This window comes from Peromyscus maniculatus, chromosome 5 (assembly GCF_049852395.1).
Source record: "Peromyscus maniculatus bairdii isolate BWxNUB_F1_BW_parent chromosome 5, HU_Pman_BW_mat_3.1, whole genome shotgun sequence".
NCBI classification, from domain to species: Eukaryota; Metazoa; Chordata; class Mammalia; order Rodentia; family Cricetidae; genus Peromyscus; species Peromyscus maniculatus.
In genome coordinates, this window is record NC_134856.1 from 99,141,043 (window position 1) to 99,165,191 (window position 24,149).

Consider the following 24,149-nt stretch of genomic DNA (forward strand, 5'->3'; position numbering starts at 1 on the left):
ATTGCAAATTTTCTGTGGCACTATTTATCCATTTTGTGTTAGCTCTGAGCCAATCAGAAGCATAGGACCCAAACTTTGCTCATAATCTCTGTGGAAAAAGTTACCGCAGGGGAAAAAAAAGGAGGAAATAGGAGAGATATATGTGATACACATGGTTTGCTAAGTCAGGCCTCTCTGCTGACTTAGCAAACCAAATCAGACCAAATTGGAAAGCCTAGGTTTAATGGGTAAAGTGCTCTCGCGCAATTCCCTGGCCAACAGAGAGGAGACAGGGACGTGAGACCAGAAGAACCACATGTCTGTTTTGGGGGATGCTGCTTATATACTCTGTGGGAGTGGTCTTGAGCCTCTCTGGGGAGGATCTGTGTTTGGCGGGCTTTGAAGGGGTGGGTTTAGGGAAAGAGATGGGGAGGGGAGTTGAAGTGGGTCTTCCACCAGACTTCTTCCAAACATTCCAGACTCTTTGGGTATAGGGATGCCAGGTGCCAGGGGTTGAGGCAGAGCTCCCACCCAAACAATATGTAAGGCCAATTAGTTACTATATTCCCACTATTCTTGATTAATTCCAAAGGGAACTTCTGTCAGAAACAACCGATTCATTTCAGTAAAATGTTTATAACAGCTAAGTGGCAGGACAGGTAAGACCTTAAGTATATTTTTGGATTGCTTTAGCAATAAGAATTTAGACTGAAGTAAAACAAAATGTAAATTCAGAAATAATATTTTCATTTTTTATTCCCTCTTGTGTCTATTAAACATTGGCTGTGACAGTAAAAACTTGCCAAAATTCTACTGTTTGCTTGCACAGGACCTATGGAAACAGTATTAAGAAAATTTATTCTTGAAACTGTGCCCTTCACTCAAAATCCAAATGTGCACCATTATGGACTCTTTCAAGCACACTAGGTCAGCCTCCTTAGCACTGTAGATCTCAAGTCACTAAGCTACATCCACACTCCCAGGTTAAAATTCCCAGCATTCAGTGGGGTTTCTGGAAACAGATCTACTGGGAAACTAGGTAAGACAAGCAAGCAAGTGAAAACATGTTTCACGAATCCTAAATCGTCTTATAATAGAAACCGGGAGCCAGATATCAGGGTGAAAGCTGAAAGATCAGAGAAGTAGAGCAAGCCACAGCTAACACCTCTACCTCACCAACTCCTCAGCCTGACAGAGCCTCTGCAAAAGAGCAAACAACTGTCTCTTCCCTTGTATTCCTTTCTCTGCCCAGCCATATTACTTCCTGTCTCAACCTTCCTAGTGCTGGGATTAAAAGTGTGTGATCCCAAGTGCTGGAATTAAAGGTGTGTGTCACCACTGCTTGACTGTTTCTCTTTTAGACTGGATTAATCTCATGTAGGCCAGTGTGGCCTGGAATTCCCAGAGATCTGGACTCATCTCTGCCTCTGCCTCTCGAGTGCAGGATTAAAGTTGTATGCCACTACTGCCTAGCTTCTGTAGCCAACTCTGTGGCCAGCTCTGTCCTCTTTAAGCAAGCTTTATTTCTTAGATTACAAATATATCACCACAAAAATATTCTTTAATTTTGAATTATTTTGCTTCTTTATATAACACAGACACAGAGCCATGCTCTTTGTGATAGTTACTTGACAAAGACAGAGGAGTTGCACTCTTTTTATTGCAGTGGTCTTACCTTTATCATAACAACTTCTGTGGTTTTCATTGAAAAGGAAAATGATACATTTTGTGCAAACAGCAAATTCACTTTATGCAAAATATAATCAATGTTTGATAATTAAACTTTCTAAATTTAATAAAAGAGAATTTTTGTTTAGTTTCTTTGAATGAACTTTGCAAAGTAAGTTTTGTGTTTTCTTTGACATCTATAAGGGCCTTTGTATCTTGGAAGCATAACATGTATTATGCTTTCATCTGCAAGCAAATTAGAAGAAATTTCTACACCTTAAATTCTCAAATAAGTCCTCTTAATCATTTGTAATACTCTCAGACTGGCAAATTAAAGGACCACATCAAACACGATTTTAACTAATTGATTACAGATAAAAACAACACACAGCAGTTGTCCAAAGAAAGGGAACAGGACTCTACCACAAATGGTCACTCAGTATTTAGTCAATGTAAGAAGCCAAACTGTATCTTCTGGGTATGTGTGCCTATGATCAGAATTCAAACCCGTTTGCAGACATAGGTGAACATGGGATAATAGCATCCATGAATTATATTACTATGCCACTAAAAATAAATTTATGTAGCTGAAAATAATTTATTACCTACCCCACTACTATTATATCATGTGTTAGTTCTGCTCTTCAAATCTGTTAAGTCATCATATAAAGGTTATTTTAGGAAAACTGTCCTCTTTATGTATTTGCTCAATGCTAAGCATTTGCATTTTCAAGTTACTATACAATTTAAAAAATGTGCTTCAGCAGTGAAAATTTATTGATGAAAAATTATACTTGTGACAAATTATGTTATTCTCTCCCTCCCTCCCTCTCTCTTTCCCTCTCCTCTCTTACCCCACACACATACACACATGCAATCTCATTTTGAAGGCAGCACTTCAGAAAAGCCACCCCCTCCTTGCACTTTTTCCTGTGGCATTTAGTAATCAAGAGAAGCTGCACATATTTCCTGCCATTTCTGAGCTTCCTTATTTATATACTTATCAAAAGTGAAAATCATAGTCATAGCATTTTTTATAGCATACATTTTATGAGCAGTGGATGAGGTGATTAGTATAAATGCAATTCCATGCTGTAAAAATAATAGATTTTGTTATGCTTTGGATGTATGATATTCCTCGGGGGCTCGTGTGTCTGATGGTTGTTTCCTGGCTGGTGCTTCTGTCTTAGAGTATGTAGACCTTTGGGGTGGGAGGATGGCTGGTGGAAGCAGGTCACTGAGGTGGGTCTTTTATGATTATAGCCCAGTCCTCTTCTAACCCAAGCCTTCTGCTTCCTGACACAGTGATATGTGAACAATTTTCACTGCCAACGCTCCTAGTTCCCCAGGCACTGGGTCTCCCCAGAAACAAGAGACAATACTTTCATGAGCCAAAAGAAAAGACCTTTCTTCCGTAGGTGTATAAAAAGCTAGGCCCTTTCAAGATTTAATTAATAAAATTGTAATATAAACTAGTCATTTTCTGAATTACATGGCCTAATTTAAAAATCTACATCAAAATCTACCTTATGATGTAGCAAACATACTTGAGTATATGAAGGAATTGAAATCAAGATCTTTTAGAGATTTTGGCCACATGGTGTTCATTACAGTACTATATACAACAGCTAAGATGCAAAAACCAAGGTCCGCTGATGGACTGATGGATAGAGAAATGTGATTTATATATACAGTTGAAAATTACTGTAGAAAATCATGTAACGTTATTTGAATGGATTTGGAAATCCATGCCATATGGATGAACTTTGAAGAGATTATGTTTGGCAAAATAAGCCAATCACAGATGGCTGTCCTGCATGACCACTCACCTGACCTATCAGATGCTAGAACGGTGATTACTAAGTGCTAAGGGGGAAGAAGGACTTGTTAACTAGCAGATATAATCTGTTGAGCTATGAGAAGTTGCAATGATGTTCCTACAGTTAGCAAGCGTGAATCATCTGCACAGAAGATTGTTAAGAGAGAACCCCCAGCCTGAAGAGACTCTCAGTGGTTAAGAGCACTGACTGCTCCTTTGGAAAACCCCAGTTTGATTCTCCACACCCACATGGCAGCACACAAGGACACCAGTTCCAGGAAATTCAATGCTTTCTTCTGCCCTTTGAGAGTACTACCACATGTGGTGCACAGAGTTACATGAGACAAAACACCCATACACACAAATTAAAATAAATCTTTAAAAGAGAGAGTCTCTTATTAACTGATTTTACCACAGTAAGACCAATTCTATGTCTCTTGTCTCTTAGGATCTCTTCATTGTTGTATTTATCCTGGGATTATAAATGAATTAATTGGTGAAGGTGCATCTGGGCAGGTGGAATAACTTCTAATGTTCATAGCACAGCAGAACATGGCTAACAATATCCAGTGTGCATTTAAAAATTGCTGTGGAGAAGATTTAAATTTTCTCAACCCAAAGTGAGAACTATTTGAAGTGATAAATTTGCCAAAGATTCTGATCAAATTATTATGCATCAGAGCCATACATTGAAATGTTATACTATATGCCAAAAATATGTATATTATGTAGTAAGTAAACTTTAAAACTGGTAAATAGGTAAAATTGAATAAAATTAAAAAGTAAATCTAACTAAAAGTCAGGATCAATCCAGATGATGAAATTTTAATCATTTTTTGAATTGATTTGATTATAATCATTTGAGGAATCAAATCTTTTTTCCTGTTTCTAGACTCGCCTCAAGCAAACTGCTGCCATGCTGCAACTTACGTTTTAATAACTGAGAAAATCAAGCTGAATATAGATATTTGTTTTCCAGTATTTCCAGAAAGAATTCAGGAGTTTTCTCTGATTTTGCCTAGTAGTTTCTTTTAAGATTGAAGAATTTTGTCCTGCATGGAAGCTCCTTGAAACAGAAAGTAAACAACTCAAAATAGCTTTAGGAAGTCCATGAAACTAACAAGATTCACTAGGTCCCTTTTTACCCCCGGGAGTAAACAGAAAAGACAGCTGAGGACCCTTCTCAACTGAGCAAAGCAACAAAGAAGGCAGAGACCAGCCAAGCTGCTTGAACAAAGCAAGGCCAGCAGAACTGCCTGGAAGATGTTCAGACAAACGGAGCTACATGGAAAGGACACACTCCAACCTCTTGAGCTGCCTATTCAGAGTACTCCAGGTTCCCACATTTTTTTTGAGCTTTCATTCCTGTTGGGGTGGCCTTTGGTGATGCAACTATCTTTGAGTCATTTCTGCTCCATTAAGTAACCTTTCACCCACATTTTTGCTAATTAACCCCAATGAAACTCATTGGTTAATTTAGTTGAATTTTGGAGGTATCTGTAATTTGGGCTGTCTTGAGATGTCTTCTGCATCTGGGGTGAGTAGATGAGTACATTGTGTTTCCCTAAGAAAAGTTTGTCACACAACAGCAAGTCACACCATTGGCTAGATTAGAATGAAGGAAAATCCTTTGTCTCCCTTGGGCCAGAAAGGTGATAACAATGGTTCACAATGAAGATGAGCAGATATGAGATAACACTATAATATTCAAAGGCTCTCAGATGTAGAAAACATCTAAACTTTGGATAGACTTTTTGACACATGCAGAGATCTGTAGCAGGAATCTTTTTTTTTTTTTTTTTTTTTTTTTTTTTTTTTTGGTTTTTTTATTATTATTATTATTATTATTTTACAACACCATTCAGTTCAACATAATAGCCACAGAATCCCCTGTTCTCCCCCTCTCGCCCACCCCTCCCCCCAGCCCACCCCCCCATTCCCACCTCCTCCAGATCAAGGTCTCCCCCGAGGACCGGGGTTGACCTGGTAGACTCAGTCCAGGCAGGTCCATTCCCCCGTCCCAGACCGAGCCAAGTGTCCCTGCATAAGTCCCAGGATTCAAACAGCCAACTCATGCAACGAGCCCAGGACCTGGCATCAATGCACAGCTGCCTCCCAAACAGATCAAGCCAACTGACTGTCTCACCCGTTCAGGTGGCCTGATCCAGTTGGGGGCCCCTCAGCCTTTGGTTCATAGATCCTGTGCTTCCATTCATTTGGTTATTTATCCCGGTGCTTTATCCAACCTTGGCTTCAACAATTCTCGCTCATATAAATCCTCTTCATACTCACTAATTAGACTCCCAGTGCTCCACCAGGGGCCCAGCCGTGGATGTCTGCCTTCAGATTCCTCAGTCCTTGGATGGGGTTTATGGCATCACTATTTGGGTGTCTGGCCATTCCATCACCAGAGTAGGTCAGTTCCTGTAGCAGGAATCTTAAAAGTTCTTATTAATAAAATCAAACCTGGTGCCAGTTATTGGGGTGAATGTTGGAAGATCAAAGAAGCAGAACAAGCCACAGCTACTTCACCTTGCCAATTCCTCAGCTGATCCTGTTTACTGAGACTGGATGCCTCTGAGTCCTCATCCAGAATGAATCGGCTGAACTGCTGCTTGAAAGCCTGAAAGCTTTACCAGCCAAATGCTTAGAAGTTCTTGGTCTTCACACCTTATATACCTTTCTGCTCTCTGCCATCACTCCCCTGGAATAAAGGCTCACTTCTTGGGATTAAAGGCATGTGTCACCATGCCTGGCTGTTTCCAATGTGGTCTTGAACTCACAGAGATCCAGAGGGATTTCTGCCTCTGGAATGCTAGGATTAAAGGCGTGAGTACCACCATTTTCTAGCCTCTGTATCTAGTGGCTGTTCTGTTCTTTGACCCCAGATAAGTTTATTAGGGTGCGCAATATTTGGGGGAACACAATACCACCACAGAGATCCACCAGAAGGGAACAGAAACAGGTCCATGTTTTACTGCCTTACAGAGTTTTTCTTTATGTCTTCTATTTCTTTACAAGGCTTCTTTTTTCCTTGTGGGTTTGTAACTTCTTGCTGGTTCTTTCTGTTGTTCTGTTCTGTTTTTTTTTCCCACCCTTTTGCTAAAATGACAACTGTTTTAACACCTTTGCTATAGTATCAGTGCATTTGTTATGTATCTGTGCATTTCCTTTGGTGGTATTCATAATCTGTCTCCTGTCATTCAACTTTGAGATTCTCCTGGCTCTACTATGTATGAAGAGTGCTTTTCAGTTATGCCCCAGACACCTCGGGTGCTAAGAAACTCTAGGCTGTATTTATTTTTATCTGTTTTAGAGGACTCCTTTGGGCACTTGTTGACAGAGGAAGAGGGTACTGCTTACTGCAGGGTGATAGGGGAAGCCCACATTCCCTCTCTTATTTCCACAAACATCCTGGGAGGAATAAGTCTTCCTCCATACTGCCAGAAAGATGTGCAAGTTGAGGTTCTCCTCTTAGCCTCTGCCAAACACCCCCTGACTCCAACTGGGGAGGAGTGCATATCAGGATCTAGTGCCAGGGCAGGTGGAGTGGGTAGCTTGTAACGGTTGGGAGACCATCGAAATCCAAGCTTTCTTCTTGGCCTCCTCTGACACCATCCCCACAGGAATGCGTAGGAATATGCTGTTACCAGTGGGTGGAGAAGGCTATTGTTCCCATTGGTCTCCCATTTTTTTTTTCCATAAAAGTGGACTTCATTGTTTCCAGGAAAGGATGACAGTTCATGTTACCCTCTTGTCTTTTAGTGAAATGACTACAGTGTGGGCTTGTGTTGCATAATAGGTTCCATTGTAGTGTCTTAAAAATCTAGACTCTGCATTTCCTGTGCAGACAAAGATGGGCTAGGAAAACAATGATGATTTCCCCTGCCTAAAAGAGGGCATGTTATTATCTATATGTTTCTATACATTTTCTGTTTTGCCTGTTTTAGAGAGATCCAGCGTTTTAAAAATTAGTTTCTTTATTGCAATCTTGGAAAAATTCCATTTTACAATACTATTCAGTTCTACATAACAGCCACGGATTCCCTTGTTCTCTCCCTTCCTGCCCCCCTCCCCTTCCCCCCAGCATACCCCCCATTCCCACCTCCTCCAGAGCAAGGCCTCCCCTGAGGACTGAGATCAACCTGATAGACTCAGTCCAAGCAGGTCCAATCCCCTCCTCCCAGATTGAGCCAAGCATCCCTGCATAAGCTCCAGGTTTCAAACAGCTAACTCATGCAATGAGCCCAAGACCTGGTACCACTGCCTAGATGCCTCCCAAACAGATCAAGCCAATCAACTGTTTCACCTATTCAGAGGGCCTGATCCAGTTGGGAGCCCCTCAGCCTTTGGTTCATAGTTCATGTGTTTCCATTCGTTTAGCTATTTGTCCCTGTGCTTTATCCAACCTTGGTTTCAACAATTCTCACTCATATAAACCCTCCTCTTTCTCGCTAATTAGACTCCCGGCGCTACACCCGGGGCCTAGCCATGGATCTTTGCATCCAGATTCCTCAGACTCCAAGAACACATCATAACAATTATCCACCATGATCAAGTAGGCTTCATCCCAGGGATGCAAGGGTGGTTCAACATACGAAAGTCCGTCAATGTAATACACTATATAAACAAACTCAAAGAAAAAAACCACATGATCATCTCACTAGATGCAGAAAAGGCATTTGACAAAATCCAACACCCCTTCATGATAAAAGTCTTGGAGCGATCAGGAATACAGGGAACATACCTAAACATAATAAAGGCAATTTACAGCAAGCCAACAACTAACATCAAATTAAATGGAGAGAAACTCAAAGCAATTCCACTAAAATCAGGAACGAGGAAAGGCTGTCCACTCTCCCCATACTTATTAAATATAGTACTTGAAGTTCTAGCCAGAGCAATAAGACAACATAAGGAGATTAAGGGGATACAAATTGGAAAGGAAGAAGTCAAGCTTTCCCTATTTGCAGATGACATGATAGTATACTTGAGTGACCCCAAAGATTCCACCCAGGAACTGATAAAGCTTATAAACACCTTCAGCAACATAGCTGAACATGAAGGTGTTTTTTTTACTACCTTCCCCAAGCTAACCCTTGTCTTTGGATAAATGAGACAAAAAGAAACATTAGAGGACACACTGCCACACTGCCTCTTGGATCTGACGATCTGACCTAATTTCTCTCCATCTTCTGTTTTCTTATGTTAACTTCTAATACTCACTTTTCCATGAGCTCTTGACCCCTATAATCTGGCTATTTTTAGAGTCTTTCAACTCAAAATCGGTAAAAAAAAAAAAAAAAAAAAAACAGACAAACAAACAAACAAACAAAAACTGCTGTACTAATAAGCCACTATTTTCCAGGAGGGACCAAGGGTAATGGTCAAGTTTGGTTAAACATAGGATGGAGCACATAGGGCCTATTTTGTGTTGTTGTCCTCTTTGGGGGATAATGCCACTGGCTTTACAGCTCAGATTTATTGCTACCGCTTTATTAGTTTGAAACTTAAAAAAAAAAAAAAAAAAAAAAAAAACAATCCTATGCCTTTTCCTTGTTCTTTGTGGGAGGTTGAGTGCTCCCAAGCTGCTCTCCTGTAACCAGAATTGGAAGTCTTTCCAGCCATCTGACTTTGATGTTATGTGATACTAGGCATTCTCTTCTTTGTCCCTGTGCTGAGCTTACAAATCAATTCTGAACATGATTATTCTGGATTTCAAATAGATCACATTTGCATAATTTAACAGGAAATGAATCAAATGCTTATTAACCTGCCCTTTGCTACCCACCAGGGCTGGTATTCACCTTATATGCACTGGTACATTCATGCTGGACATAGAAATTCTAATTTATATTGACTTCATGATAGTAAATGATTGCTGTTCTACACTCCCAGTATCTTCCTTGGGATCCCATTGACATTCATAATGATCCAAAACATAAAGGGCTAACTCCCATTTCACGAGGCATCATCAGAGACTACTCCAAAGCTATTATCAACAGCCTGTATTTTTGATGAAGACTCATCATTAGCGATTTAAACCTATTCATGTACTGTTTTGTGCAGCTGGCCATATGCACTCTATTTTGAGTTTCATTTATTATAGGACTTTTTTTCTTGGTTACTGTCACCTCAAATGGACTTGAACCAGCAAGCAAATACCTGTCAGTGTGCAGGAAGGCATTTCTAGAAAGGTTTAACTAAGGAAAGAAGATCCACCCTGAATGTGGTCAGCACATCGCATTAAAATGAGAAAGTGAAGTGAGCACCACCATCCATCTTTCTCTGTTCCCTGACTGAGGATGCAGTGTGACTCGCCCCTAACATTCCTCTAGCACCCTTCTCCACTGCCACAGACTGCATCCTCAATCTGTGAGCCAAAATAAACTCTTCCCTAAGCTTCTCTTGTCAGGTATTTGATCACAATAATGAGAAAATTAACAAATACAATTTCCACACAGGATTGCTTCTTGAGACTGTTTCGTTTATTTGTATAGTAAACAGCAGTACAATTAGCGAAATAATTCAGGATTGTTTCTGCTAATGCATACCGTTTGAATTTCTAGTCCATGAATATCTTTACCTATCATTACTATAATTAAAGTCAGGAATGATTGCCAGGTAAATGATTGCTGAATAACTTACAATAAGGCCGACCTAATAGCTTAGATAATCATTTCTCTTTGTTAATCAAACGTGATGTTGAACACATGCCAGTAAGAACACTCCATAACACATATTGCACAGAAAGCAGCCATTCACACCTTCACTAACAGTGGTCTCTTTATTCTGTCACTCACTGAGTCATTCCCTTGGAGTGCAGTCTCTGCATATTGTCATTATGCTTGTTTGAGATAACATGTTCCAGTTTCCTCAGCTCTTAATCAATACTTCATTTATTGACTTTCTATGAGAAAATTGAAGGTACTTTGTAAACTCAGATTTTTAAAAACTAAATTGCAAACAGATGCCTAGTGATTTTGCTAAATTGTAACAGAATTATAATTTTTTCACTCATGAGGTCCACTGACTTAGAGATTGTTCCATATGTTTTGTTTGTTTTTTTTTTTAGTCCTATAACCATTCTTCTTTGTGTTACTATATTATTTTGGAAATACTAATAATGTATGGTACAAATAAAGGGAAAATTGCTTATAGGTGTGTGAATATTTCCAGTCATCACAAGCAAGACTTGGAAGGCCTTTTCTGGATTGACCTTAAATTATCATTACTATTTAGTCTAATGAAATTACAACAAGAAATTTATATTCTCCAGCTAGAACTAAGATTTGACTGAGGCTGTGAAAGATGGCTCAACGATCAGAATTGTTTGATTATGCTAATTCAGTAATGGTTGCTTCACCTGAAATAAATTAGTGAAAAAAGTAGGTAGCCATTCCAAGCCCATCTAGACATAGCCTTGTTTTGAAAGAGAACCCTACCCAGCAGTGTATGTTCTTCCCTAGGGATAAATGGATAGCGTTTCTCTAGGGGAGAATTGGTGTTAGCAGAAATTATAACAGGCTTGATTTACTAAAACTATGTGGCTGCTGACCATGCTCAGAATGGGAATGTCTCCTAATTGATTTTTACAAGAATATTAGCCGGGTGGTGGTGGCGCATGCCTTTAGTCCCAGCACTTGGGAGGCAGAGCCAGGTGGATCATTGTGAGTTCGAGGTCAGCCTGGACTACCAAACGAGTTCCAGGAAAGGTACAAAGCTACACAGAGAAACCCTGTCTCAAAAAAAAAAAAACCAAAAAACAAAAAAAAAAACAAACAAACAAAAAAAAAAAAAAAACAAAAAAAAGAATATTTTGTTACCCAGATACTGCACATAGTATTATCTCTGTTGGTAATGAACATAGACATTAGTATTGTTCATTTTTTACAATACACAAACCATTATTCCTATGACAGTTAGGAAACAAAGTCTCTGTTTGATTAAATGACTGGTTCCAGGTAACAAAATGCACAAGTTCAAAGGCTAGGCGCTAGTACTTCATTCAGTGTTGGTTTCTTCTAGCTATTCCAGTTTGTATACTACTTGTGAATACACTGGTCATGTCTAACGATGCAGTGCTAGCTAATATCAAGGACACTTTAAGTTGTTTTAATATTAGAATTATTTTAAATATATTTTCCTCCCCAGTTCTTCCTACAGAAAAGATGAGCTATACAGGGGTCAAAGAAAGGGCACTCACTAGCTCAAGAGATGAAGAATTTTGAGTACATTAATAGGGGATTAGTCTACAAGAGACCCTTCCAGGAGTAAGTGACTCTCATCCTCTGAATGTAATCCCAAGTCATGTAGGATTTTAATGATGTAAAAGTGTTCAAAATAACTACCAGAAGAGGGTGACCTCAGCAGTTCTGAATGGTCCACTTGAAGCACTAAAAATGAGAATGAAAAGAATGCAATTAGCCCTGTCCAAGGGGAACTCCATGAGAAGAACTTAAGCCTTCCATGACTACAAAGGCATGCTGCTGAGTGGAGCAGAACTAAATTTTGACAAAGTTCTGAAACCACCCTTCCCCCGATACCTGTTCCAAACTACCTAGGTGTGTTTTCTCTAAAGCCTGGTTACAACTGTCCTATGGAAACCAACCAACCAGCATGCCAAACTAGGCCTTTGAAGAAGGCACAAAGGCAAGGATAGAGATACTCAGACACTTCAAAAAGCTTTCCCTACATCCGAATTAAGTGCATACTTATTAAATAAGCATTTAATGAATCATACATCCAGGCTCAACACGAAAAGATCAAATATGATGGATTGCCCATTGCTGCCTTTTATTAACTCAGAATCCAGTTGATTTGGAGTGAAGAATAGCTTTCTTTGGTTTTATTGAGGATGTGGGTCATACTCAAAACATGAAACCTTATCAGGGTATTTTAACTTTCTAGGGAAGTAAATCATAGTAAACTGAATAACTTAAACATCTCTTAATTTCAGTGGTAAATGGAAGCTGGAGGTGTAGGTTAGTTGTAGAATGCTAGACTTGTGTATGTGAAGTCCTGAGTTCATTCCTTGGTACCACAAAAGCCAAATGAAAATGACAAAAATAATTACCTCTTTATAAAAAAAAAAGTAACATTCTAGCCTAAATACACTGCACTCAGCCATACACTGAGTTTGGTGTATTTTCTTAGTAATTCACCAAGAAGGCTATTTTCTTTAAGAAGACATACTTAAGAATTTTTAAAGCTCATCACTAGAACAAGAATCTATGGCCAGAAAGAGGGTATGAACAAATCTTCTGGCCCTGTGCCTCCCTTTTATCATCCTCATCTGATTCTTATGCCCTCTTCTGGGAGCTCATCCTGCCCCCTTGTTAGTGCTTCAACATAGGCATAAAAAAAGTCTTTTATTTTGTTCTCTCTCTCTTTCTTTTTTTTCTCTCTCTCTGCATATATGTGTGTGTGTGTGTGTGTGTGTGTGTGTGTGTGTGTGTGTGTGTGTGTGGTGGGAAGAGGAGGAGGAGGAGGAGGAGGAGGAGGAGGAGGAGGAGGAGGAGGAGGAAAAAGAGGACAACTTTCAGAAGTCACTTCTTTCCTTCCACCATGAGCCCAAGCTAAGGTGGTCAGGCTTGCACAGAAAGTGCTATTACTTGTTGAACCATCTTCCTGGCCCCCATTATCTTCATCAGTTTAGCAGAAATGGGCTTAAGTGTTGAGAAGTCTCTTTGCTAAGCATAAAGCAGAACTAAAGGGAAATATGGAGAATGCTACACACAGTCCAGTTGACTGAGAGAAGCCTTCTGGAACTCTGAAAGATAGCTTGACTAGGGCTTGGCAAGTTCTGTCACCTCATTTGAGATTCTGTGAAAAGAAGTCACTATCTTCCACTAGCAAGGTAGCCCGGTGCCTTCTGACTCATCCCAGTTACCAGTTTCAAGGCTCAGAAAGTGAAAGTAGCTCCCACATCATTTTTAGCAAAAGATCCAGAGTCCATCCCAGTTTCTGACTGCACCTCTATATTATTGATGTCAGGAAACAAACTCAAGTTTAAGATATACTTTCTTTCTGTAGAATAAACTGAATCTCACCTCCTCCTCAAACCCACAGGACTCAAGTAGGAAGTTATCCATAAGTTGTCTTCACATTTGTTTCTACTGACTTAGAATCCTCTTATCAGAAAGAGTTAGAAAGGAAAGAAAAGGAAACACGGATGTAGAAAGGCTAACACATTATTTGTTGGACATTCTAAAATATTGTTATAAAAAGACTCTACCAGAGTCATAATGTGTTCTTCCATTTCCTCATTACTTTTGCTAAACACAACCATGCCATTTACATGAGAGTAAGTTGTAAAGAGTAAAGAAATGACATCCAGTGAACTACTTTATTTTCTTGTCTGTGACAAGAAGAATTTCTGTCCCGGTTAGTTTTTATTGTTAACTGATACAACCTAGTTATTTGGGGGAAAGGGAACTCCAAGTGAAGAATTATCTCTATCAGAATGGCCTGAGGTCATGTCTGAGAGAGGTAATCTTTATTGATGACTGATACCCAGTGTGGGCAGAACCTGTCCTATGCAGGTGGGCTTGGGCTGTATAAAAAAGCTAGCAGAGAGCAAGCCACAGAGTGACTTAGTAAGCAGCATTCCTCCATAGTTTCTGCTTCAATTCCTCCCTGAGTTCCTACTCTGACTGTTCTCAATGAAGGATTATGACACAGAAATGCAAGTTGAAATAAGGTCTTTCTTTCCAAGTTGCTTTTGGTCAGTGTTTTATGATACCAACAGGAAGCCGAAGAGGACAATGTTCTTTTTGTTCATGTTTTCGTTACTTTTCTAGATTGGACTCTCTTATCCATCTTACATTCAATGAACCCACTTGCCAGTTCACATACACACTGCCCTCAGATTTTTCTAGGGATCATCATTCATTTAGGACTTAAGGGCAATGACCTCAGTTTGGAGGTGCAGGGAAAGTTCTGTAAAAGGTTTTGTAGAAACCCTGGGTTAAAATGAGGAGGGGATTTAGGAAGAATATATATTTACTGCAAACTTCCTTACCATGGAACAATGAAAACAATCTGAACAAAGACAGTATCACTGGCTTTCTGCAAATATGTATCTTAATAGAGAGCCTCCAAGTAAAAAGAAGGGAAAGTGGCAAAAATGCCAGCTTCACCAGTAACAAGACAACTCACAAAGAATTAAAGATACTGGCATGCTGTTCCTCATGAACAATTAAATATGAATGCATAATTAGAGAAAGGATATAGAGAATACAACCTGACTATAAATTTCTTATTTCCTGTATATATGAAGAAACAAAAATGGAAAAACAATTTTATAAATACTTCAAAAAATAAGGGATGTACCTTCTCCCTCCTGGGGATTTAAAAATCATTTTTAAAATATTAAGGTAATGTTACAAATTTTAGTCAAATATTAAAGAAATTAAAGGCCAAAATTACCTGTACTCCTATCACCCCCAAAATAAGTATTATTCTTAATACAATAGTAGTACTACTAACTAACATGTTGATATAATTATTCCTCCTGGAATTTTGAGGGAAATCATTAACCTCAAAATATGAAGCAGAAAAATTGACCACTATGGATGAGTTTTCCACACATAACAAGCAGCACGGTACTTATAGAGGAGACATAAAGTGAATAACTGCCATTTATTATCCAACAGCACCAAAGCAAATTGTGTGAGAAGTAGTTCAGCCAATAATTCAAGGGTAGGGAAGCAGTGCCGTTCCTTCACTGTGTGTTCCACCTAGCACATGACACCCCTTTAGTGCCATCTATCAGCAGACTTCTGCAATTGTAAAGAACTTCATTTACCCTCAGAGAGTGGTGTACATCATTTCTATGTGATCTGAAGTCATGCAACACACTGATGTCTGGGTCTCAACACACACTGTGGTCCATACGCCTCTATTACTCAAATGCATATCTGTATATGGTGTGTTACAAAGGTGTATATGTGCATACACATCTGAATCAATAAGCATTTGCATGCACACATGCAAAGATGCACTTGAACATTTGTCAAGAGTCTAGCTCTCTGGCCTTTATTTCCAGAGCTGACAAACTTTTTCCTGAGCCAAAAGATTCAATTGCTACTTAAGTTTTATTGTGAGGTCCACAGCTATCATTTTATTTGGGAGAAAAAGTTATCAATTCTAGTCATGTCCCTTTAATTCCAAGGGAATGTGAGATGGAAATTTAGTATCAGAAGCCCAAGGCTAAGAGAACAGAACTAAGAAAACCTTGAGAATTATCTTGGCTATATAGAAACAGCACATCGTGTGCGTAACTAAGAGAAGCAGCTAGCTGATACAGCCTTCAAGGAGAAGGCGAATAAACACCACATGGAGAAGTGAGCTAGCTTACTTCAAAAGCTCATGTGATGCCAAAAATAGGAAACAAACTTATCAACATGAGGAGCCCCATGCCTGAAGAATGCAAAATGACAAAGTCAGTGACAGTGTACTTACTTTGTCCTTTGGTGAGCATCATTGAAAATATTTCCTTTTTACCATTTTGAAGATTTATAATGCTATTCTTTCTGCTTTAATGAACTCCACGCTGGTCTCTGAAAATTGTTTCCTCAAAACGTTTAAAACTCCTCAATGTTGGTGTTTTAAATTTTTTTAAGGCAACACAATTTTAAAAAGGGAGGGCACACTAGGAACTCCAAGTCCTGCCAATTTTTTCTTGCTGCCAAGTCCTATTAGTATAAATGAACGGTTTATTTTAAGAAATGCCTGATAAATGACTCTACACAATCAGTAATGAGGGTACTGTCAGCAAAGGAGAATCATTTCCAAAATTCCCTTGGCATTGAGGAGCTAGCGCCTTGTAAGCTCACACTGGGTTATGTGGCCCTAGCCCCTGTGGATGCCATAAATCTTCCCTGCTCAGAGGACAGAGGAGTCGCTGATAAGTAGAGCTGCTAAGCTTCTCTATGTCTACTTACAGCTTTTGAAAACTGAAACCAAACAAAACATGGTCATCTCCAAATTTACCTTGTCAGTAGGTTTCTACTGTTATCCAAGGAGTTTCTTTTATGTTTTTTTTCTTCAACTTCTCCTAAGAAGAGCTATTAAAGACTTGGGGAAATCATGGTAAAAATTTTCAAATATTAAAAACCAAACAAAACAGACTGAGCCCAAACAGAACACAGTTTGATATGACAAAGGAAGGTTTTTAGAGCTTCAAATCCTATAGGACCTACAAACTCACCCAGGGCCTGTCCATATCCTATCGGACCTACACAATTACCCAGCTCCTGTTCATATTCCATCAGACCAACACACTCACCCAGCTTCTTTCCATATCCCATGGAACTTATACACTCATCTAGCTCCTGTCCTCATCCCTTAGGAACTATGTATTCATCCAGCTCCTGTCCACATAGGATTTATGTGTCCACTCAGTTCCTGTCCACATCTTGTAGGACCTACATACCATATTAATCTTGTCCATAACGTGTAAGACCTATGAACACACCCAGCTCCCATCTACATCCCCATGAGGCTTTTTGCTTATGCCGAAAGTCACTTGTCATCCACAATGTAAAGATGTGGGATAAAGAAAACCAATAGCACCACAGCTGAACACCAGGAGGTGATGATCCCTGCAAGCAGCTCCACAGAGTTCCTCTGCAGCACTGTGTGAATTCAGTATCCCCATCAGGTGGATCCCATATTTTTATAATGAAAAACACTATGTAAACCAAGATCCCGGAAGTCAAAGATGGATGTCCTCCCTCTCCAAAATGTGAATGGAAAACTGGCCTGTCTCAGAACTGTGTCTGATAGGAGAGAAAGACATGCTCTTTTATGGCAGCAAACATCGGCAAAGCTATTGTGGGAATGAAAAGTTTCAAACTTGGTGTCTCTTATCTGTGAAGCCTTTTTGTGTTCTGTAGAGGAACAGCATTATAAAACTTAATGTGCAAATAAAATAAACAACTCCTTTTAGTCCTTGCCCACCCTCAACTTTCCTTGGCCCCCTCATAAATCCTCCATGATGGGCTCCTACTGCTTCTGCTGGAGCACCATTTGCCAATCACTGTCTGAAAGACTTCCACTTACTTTTAGCAGAGTCTGTGTAATGTTGGTGGTGACCCTGCATTGCTGAGCCTCTGAGCAGGAGACGAAAGTGTTTCATACAATTTACACTACTCATATTTTCTATTTAATATGTTTAAACATGAGGATCAGAGTTCAGCGTTTAATGCAATGCAGTATGTACACAAGCTGACTAAATTACAGATGAGCAGAAGAGATGCTGCATACTTCCTCCAATCTTATAGCAAGAGGAAAGACACCAGCTCTTCTTAAGAAATATTTACAAGTTCCAAGCATTCTTCACATTATTAATAAGCAAATTTTCCAATGGTCTTTAGCAGCTATGAAAAGAAATTGATTCCTATTTTCCAGATGAGGAAACTGAACCCTAGAAAGAAACTGGGTGAATTTCTCAAAGGCAAGTTTATCAACAGATACAGAACAAGCTCCACTCAGTGCAGGATCTCAGGATCTCAGGCCCCTCAGTCATTCTGCCTGATTTTTTTCTTTAAAGTCTCTCACAGTGGTATTGCCCACTCTCTGCTGGGGTGTTTGGTCAGTGTCCATACCAACAGTCCTAAGACACTTGCATGGGAACTGAAATGGCTAGATAAATAGACTAGATATGGTCTTAATTTGTGCTTAGTAAAAGCCTTAAAGAAGCCTGGTAACATGTCTCAATGGATAGAATGCTTGCTCTGGAAGCATGATTACCTGACTTCAGATCCTCAGCATATATGTAAAGTATCAGACTTTGTGTCACATGTCTGGAACACCAGCACCAGTGTATGCCGAAACAAGTGAATCCCAGAGGCTTGTTAGCCAGTAAAAAATAACTGCCCACACTGGAGAGTGGTGGCACATGCCCTTTAATTCTAGCACTTGGGAGGCAGAGCCAGGCAGATCTCTGTGAGTTCCAGGCCAGCCTGGTCTACAGAACAAGATCCAGGACAGGCACCAAAAGTACACAGGGAAACCCTGTCTCAAAAAAAAAAGAAAAGAAAAGAACGGAACTGTCCACATTTCAGAGGAAGATAGAGGGTCCTGACCTCCGGTCCTCACACATAACATATTCCACATAGTCAGACAAAAAAATGGCAATGGATTTCCAACGTGTTCCCATACCCTAAGGATTCTAAACTTTATCATCCCCATCTCAGAAAAATGTTTCCATATAAATTTGTAACAATCCATGTATAGGTCCGATCCCAAACTACTGTTAACACTATATTTCATGAGTTGGAAAGGGGGAGAAACACAAGCTCATCTTATCAGCCTCAGAACCTGTGATCTGCTGTGATATTATCTGATCATTTTTAGAATGCAGAGTAGAATGGGGAGGGTCCTCTCATTTTAGTTTCATGACACTTTTGGGTGACAGAGAACATTCCCGATCATTCAATCATGAAAAAACAAATAGTAATAATTATATGAAAATTTAGCGCTGCTGAAATGATTCTATTACTGCCAAAAGACAGATGTAAATCTTAAATGTCACGAATAAAATTCCTAAACATTAATGTTGTTATTAGCCTTCTGGGGTCAGCTTTGGAAATAGCCACTGTAATGCTTCAACACCCCAAGTAAATTAACAAGATTCTTGTGGTTTTAATTTCAGGCCAACTGACCATATTCTCACACCTCCATGGTAATGGAGGCACCAGTTTACAGAGACCATGGAAAACAACTTTGCGAAGTCGGATTCATCAACTTCTGGCCACAGCTGATTAAACTGGCAGGGCCCTGACTCCCACACAGATAAACTCTGGACTTGTGTATGTCTGATATGGTCAGTCTTGGTTGCAATAAGTTATCCCCAGGTCCTCTCTACAGAACTGAGGACTGGAGTAACCCAGCCACTGAACTATTTAGCTGGGATCATTTCATCAGGTAGGTGGTAGTTAACAGAGCTGGGTGGCCATCATGGACTAAGAGTGTGCTAGATTTATGAGGAGGCAATGTCTCCACATGCACAGAAGAAGCCAGCTAGGAAAGGAAGAGAAAAGGAAGGCTGGAGCACCAGATTCAGAAACAGATATGCCAGGGCCATGCTGGAGTTCAGCTCTGCTCTTAGTGAGGCTGGTCATTCAGCTTCTCCCACACAAAAACTTTGAATAAATCTTCCTTCACGTGAGGCAATTTAAGTGCATGTCTGTTTCTTGTAACCAAGAGAGCCTCCAGAAGAACAAAGGCCCCCAAGGAAATGATTAAAGACCTTCTGGCATCGTCCAACCCTTGTGTTTTCCAGTCCTAGGCAGTCCCAGCTTTCTTAAAATCACCAGCAATTGTCAGGCCTCCAAGAAGAGACTGTCTGCTAGTAAGGCTCTGGATATATCACTATTTGGTCATTCCTCCTTAAAAAATAACATGAAGAATCACTACAAGGATAAAGAATCATGTTAAGTTAGTGCCACTCACACTTGGAGTAAGGGTAGCAAAACTGAACTGATAAAAACTATCCTAGTAACGTAACAGAAACACCAATTTGCTTGAACACAATAGGAATGTTCTAACACATACCCGATGCTCCCATCATGTACCTTCTAGTTTAAGCTAACAAGGAAACAGGAGTAAAGGGCCATCCCCAAAGAGTCAAATCTGAACCCAGCTGATGACATACTTCTCCATGTGAAGTACAATGAGCACCTGTTTACAAGTAGTACAGTATCTCTTATGCTTGAGGCTGGTAGTGTTTATTTGTTTGTTTTAATTCAAAATTCCATTTCTTCACAAAATATTTTTATAGATAAAATTATATTGTTCTGTAATAGAGCTTGGGAGAATGTCAGAGCTGTTCATTGTAAAGTATCCTTTCATTAAAGCTTCAAAATGAAGAAAAAGAATCTGAAGAGAAAAAGGATCAATATATTTTGTGTTTATTACATGATCCATTTGCTCATGGGTTGCAAATTGACTTGGTCCTGTCCACCATTTCCAGATGATTGATAGAGCCTTATGCCAACAAGAGTACTCTAAAGTCAAGGAGTATATAGGCTTGATGAGAAAGAGCTTGGATTGATTAGCACTGTCTGCTACAGTTAGGGCAAGAAACTAAGCCAGAATTCTTTAGTTACTACCTTTAAATCTATGTACAAGTGCTTGTTTTAGAGTATTGCATGTGTTAGTTGAGTACAAAGTGAATCAATTTCACATATTCCTTTCAGATAGAGGTATTTATATTTCAAATAAAATAATGTAGAGAAAATAAGTCTGAAATGAAAATTGTGACCTCTAAGTTCCAAAAGGTCAGAGTAATTCATACCAGAAAAAAACAACTTTGAAAGAATTTTACAAAACAAATCCAGGAGGCCAGGTTTTTCTTATGTGGGAAAGGACCATATTTGGGTCACAGAGAAACAGCCAGTAAGATATATTTAATATGTGATGTAATCTATAGAGCTTAGTTCCTTAAAGGAAAAGCTTCAAATTTATTTCAGTGTAAATAAGCAGACTTTTTCCTGCTAAGCAAATATGCTCATTGCTTTAATTTTTCATATCTTGACAGGTTATAAGGGATACACTGATTCAAAGGCCCAGCTTGTCAAATAAGAGTTGATGGATATAGTAATTGCCCTGGTTTGCTCATTATGCAACACAAGCATTCAAACATTGTATCATACCTCTGTATTTCATAACTATGTACTGTACTATGTGTCCATTAAAATAAAGTAACACTAAAAACTGAAAGGCTTTGGAGGGCTGTCTTGTTAACCTCCCCCCCCCACCCCCCTGCAACACACACACACCTCCCCTATGGACTTCCCAGTGGCAGAACAGGACAAGTATCAGATACCTCACTGTAAATTGAAAATGCCTACCAGAAGTGAGCAAAGATTGTGATAGGGACAGCCTCCAGTAAGAGCCTCAGAGATTGATTATCTGGCAAGGGCAATGTGCCCATGTTTCAATAAAATAGATAATGGAAGAGACAAACTTTGGAAATATGTATGGAAATGAAGTAACAGTTACAGGAGCTGAACCATCTTTGAAAAGTTTACCTATATTCCAGATGTGCATGGATCTCCTCCCTCTGATGCATGCTAACTTGGTTTTATGTTACAGCTTCTTTAAATGAATTTAGAAGACTAGAACTATGCTGACTTATTTGTACTTCCATGGAAAGAAATAAAGCACAGAGACAATCCATTCAATTATACTTAAGCCAGAGATTGCATAATGTGTTGCACTTGCCTTCCAAAAGGTATAAGGTATGGTCACTTAACCCAGAACAGATATTTTCTCCTAGAGAAACAAGCCACAGCATGGTTAGGTGAAATGATTTCAAACTCAGACTCTCATCAGTTACATCAGTTATTCTGGCATACTAGCTGTGTGACCTTAGCCATACCCTTAATCAATTTAAAACATAAACTCTTAAATCTGTACTCTACAGGACAAACACTTACCCAGCAAGGTAGAAGAATTAAGCACCTTATATAGTGTGACCCAGGGCATCGAAATGTGTTAACTGGTGATTACAGATAAACCTCCTCATGTTGTCAACTGAGGATGCTTGTAGACATGTGTCTTCCCAGTCAAAAAACAAACTGAGTTCACCTCCTACCAAAAAATCCTGTATAAGCCTGTGACCAAGGAAAAATAAAGGACACTTTTTAAAAATAATTTATGTAATTAGGCTAGATCAAGGTCACTCTACTCATTTTGAGCACAGCTTACTGGCACATGCTGACTCTTACGGCAGCCTCTTCTGAGAGCAACCACATTGCTGGTACTATCAAAAGTTTTCATTTCAGGATGTTCAGACAGGTCTTTTGTGGATATTGTTTAATATCCCTGAAAAATGCCCTTGAAGTAACAGAGTGGATAAGCAGTGTCCAAAAGTATCAGATGTTACTATAAGCCACATATTGATGGAACATGCCTCTAATTGTAGTTCTTCCAGAGACTGTGAAGTTGTGAATCATTTGATTGCTCATTTCATATTAAACATTACTTATGAAACAATCCAATGGCAACAAAAACTTAAAACTTGTCAATTCTTAATATTCAGGGCAAATCTCTCTATGTTCAGCTTTTTTTTTTTCTTCTTCTTTATTTTTCCTTTTAGAAAAAAGTCTCAGTCATTGTATTGCACAGTTGTGGTATTTTGGGTAGATTAAAAATGTGAGAATGTGAGGAAAGCCTATATATTATAAAATCTCCTAACTCCTTTCAAAGCCTAGTAATTTGTACATAAATATCATCAGCACCAGAAATAACTGCAAGAAAATGTAATTACATCCCAATAAGATACAATGCCTTTGGCCTGCGGGTTCCCATTAAGCACCTAAAGTTCAAAATACAGAGGAACTCCACACAAGCAATTATTGTCCCAGCCCCCAATGAAGACTGAAAGAATAAATTAGTTTACTTGTACACAAGCATTTCGGAACTTTATAGGGCTGATGAATAACTGTAAAGGTAAAACAGCAGACAAGAATACATTGTTCTACTGACTGCCCTCTTCTACGTAAATTAGAGCATTATGCTAGTTTCTGTGTTTCCTGCCACTTCCAAAGGCATTCTTCAGGCAATAAATTTTGGAGTACCAGTAGATATTGCTACTTTCTAGAATTGTTTATTGTCCTTTTGATTCTTAGAAAGATAGTCATTTAACTCTTTTGAAAATGGAAAATAAAAGACTGACTTTTAAAACTCTGACATAACCACAAGCTTACATAACTTTGGTGAATCTTAAGGTAGGGAAAGAAGTAAATGTAGCAATGGAAAGATTTAGGTTTCCAGAGAATTGAGCAGGATTGTCAAGTCTAAAATCTGATGTAGTGCCTTTTGCCCTCCTGCCGGTTGTTTAAGACATTTCTGTATAAAACAGATTTATACCATCCATTTTCACTAATTTCCTGTTTCTCTGTCCATTCACCAAACAAGCATTTGGAGGTCTGAGCCATCTATGGGGAGTGTTAAGAATTGACCTAGGAAGTGAGGACCCCTCCGGGAGCAATTTGATTGGTTAATACTCGTTCTGAGCCCCCTGTGTGAGTCCTTATGACTGTTCACATTCAGGAATGAATTACTTGACCTTAACTTTCTCCACAGGGGTGCACACCTTAACTTTCCACACAAATTTTCAAATGAAATTTAAAAAACACTTCATTTATTTAGAGGTCAACTATTTACAAACTCTTGGAACACAGACAAAAAGTATCTCTACAGGCAAAGTGATGTCATAAAATACCATGAGTTTTCCCTATCAGAGAGCTGCTAACCATCTAGAGCAATTGCCCTATGCTTTATTAACAGCTCCTTTTTTTTTCTTTTTTTTTCCTTTTTTTTTTTTTTTTTTTTTGGTTTTTGGAGACAGGGTTTCTCTGCATAGCTTTGTGCCTTTCCTGGAACTCACTCTGTAGCCCAGGCTGGCCTGGAACTCACAGAGATCCGCTTGCCTCTGACTCCCAAGTGCTGGGACTAAACATGTGCACCACCACCGCCCAGCTATTAACCGTTCTTATCACTATCCCAGTACTGTTTGAGCTAATAGGACATTGAGAGAAACCTATCATAAATTAGAAAGAGGCATTAAAAGATACAATGCACTAAAAGAAGTGTGAAAGATACTAATTAAAAAGCTACATATGCAGAAAAAATTATCCTTATGCCTCTGGTCCATAAGGACATCACA

At 39.2% G+C, this 24,149-nt stretch overlaps 1 protein-coding gene across 7 annotated transcripts in view; it reads right to left on the reverse strand.

Moving 5' to 3' along the window:
• Sugct (succinyl-CoA:glutarate-CoA transferase) overlaps positions 1–24,149 on the reverse strand; it is a 727,080-nt gene that overhangs the window by 65,864 nt on the left and 637,067 nt on the right. Inside the window, exon 14 of one of the 7 annotated variants that reach the window (XM_076572949.1) lies at positions 21,642–21,751. The exons of the other annotated variants lie outside the window; for them this stretch is intronic. Within the exon in view, the coding sequence (XP_076429064.1) occupies positions 21,657–21,751 (95 nt within the window). The 3' untranslated portion in view covers positions 21,642–21,656. Of the gene's footprint in view, positions 1–21,641; positions 21,752–24,149 lie in introns of those variants that run through there. 7 annotated transcript variants of the gene reach the window in all.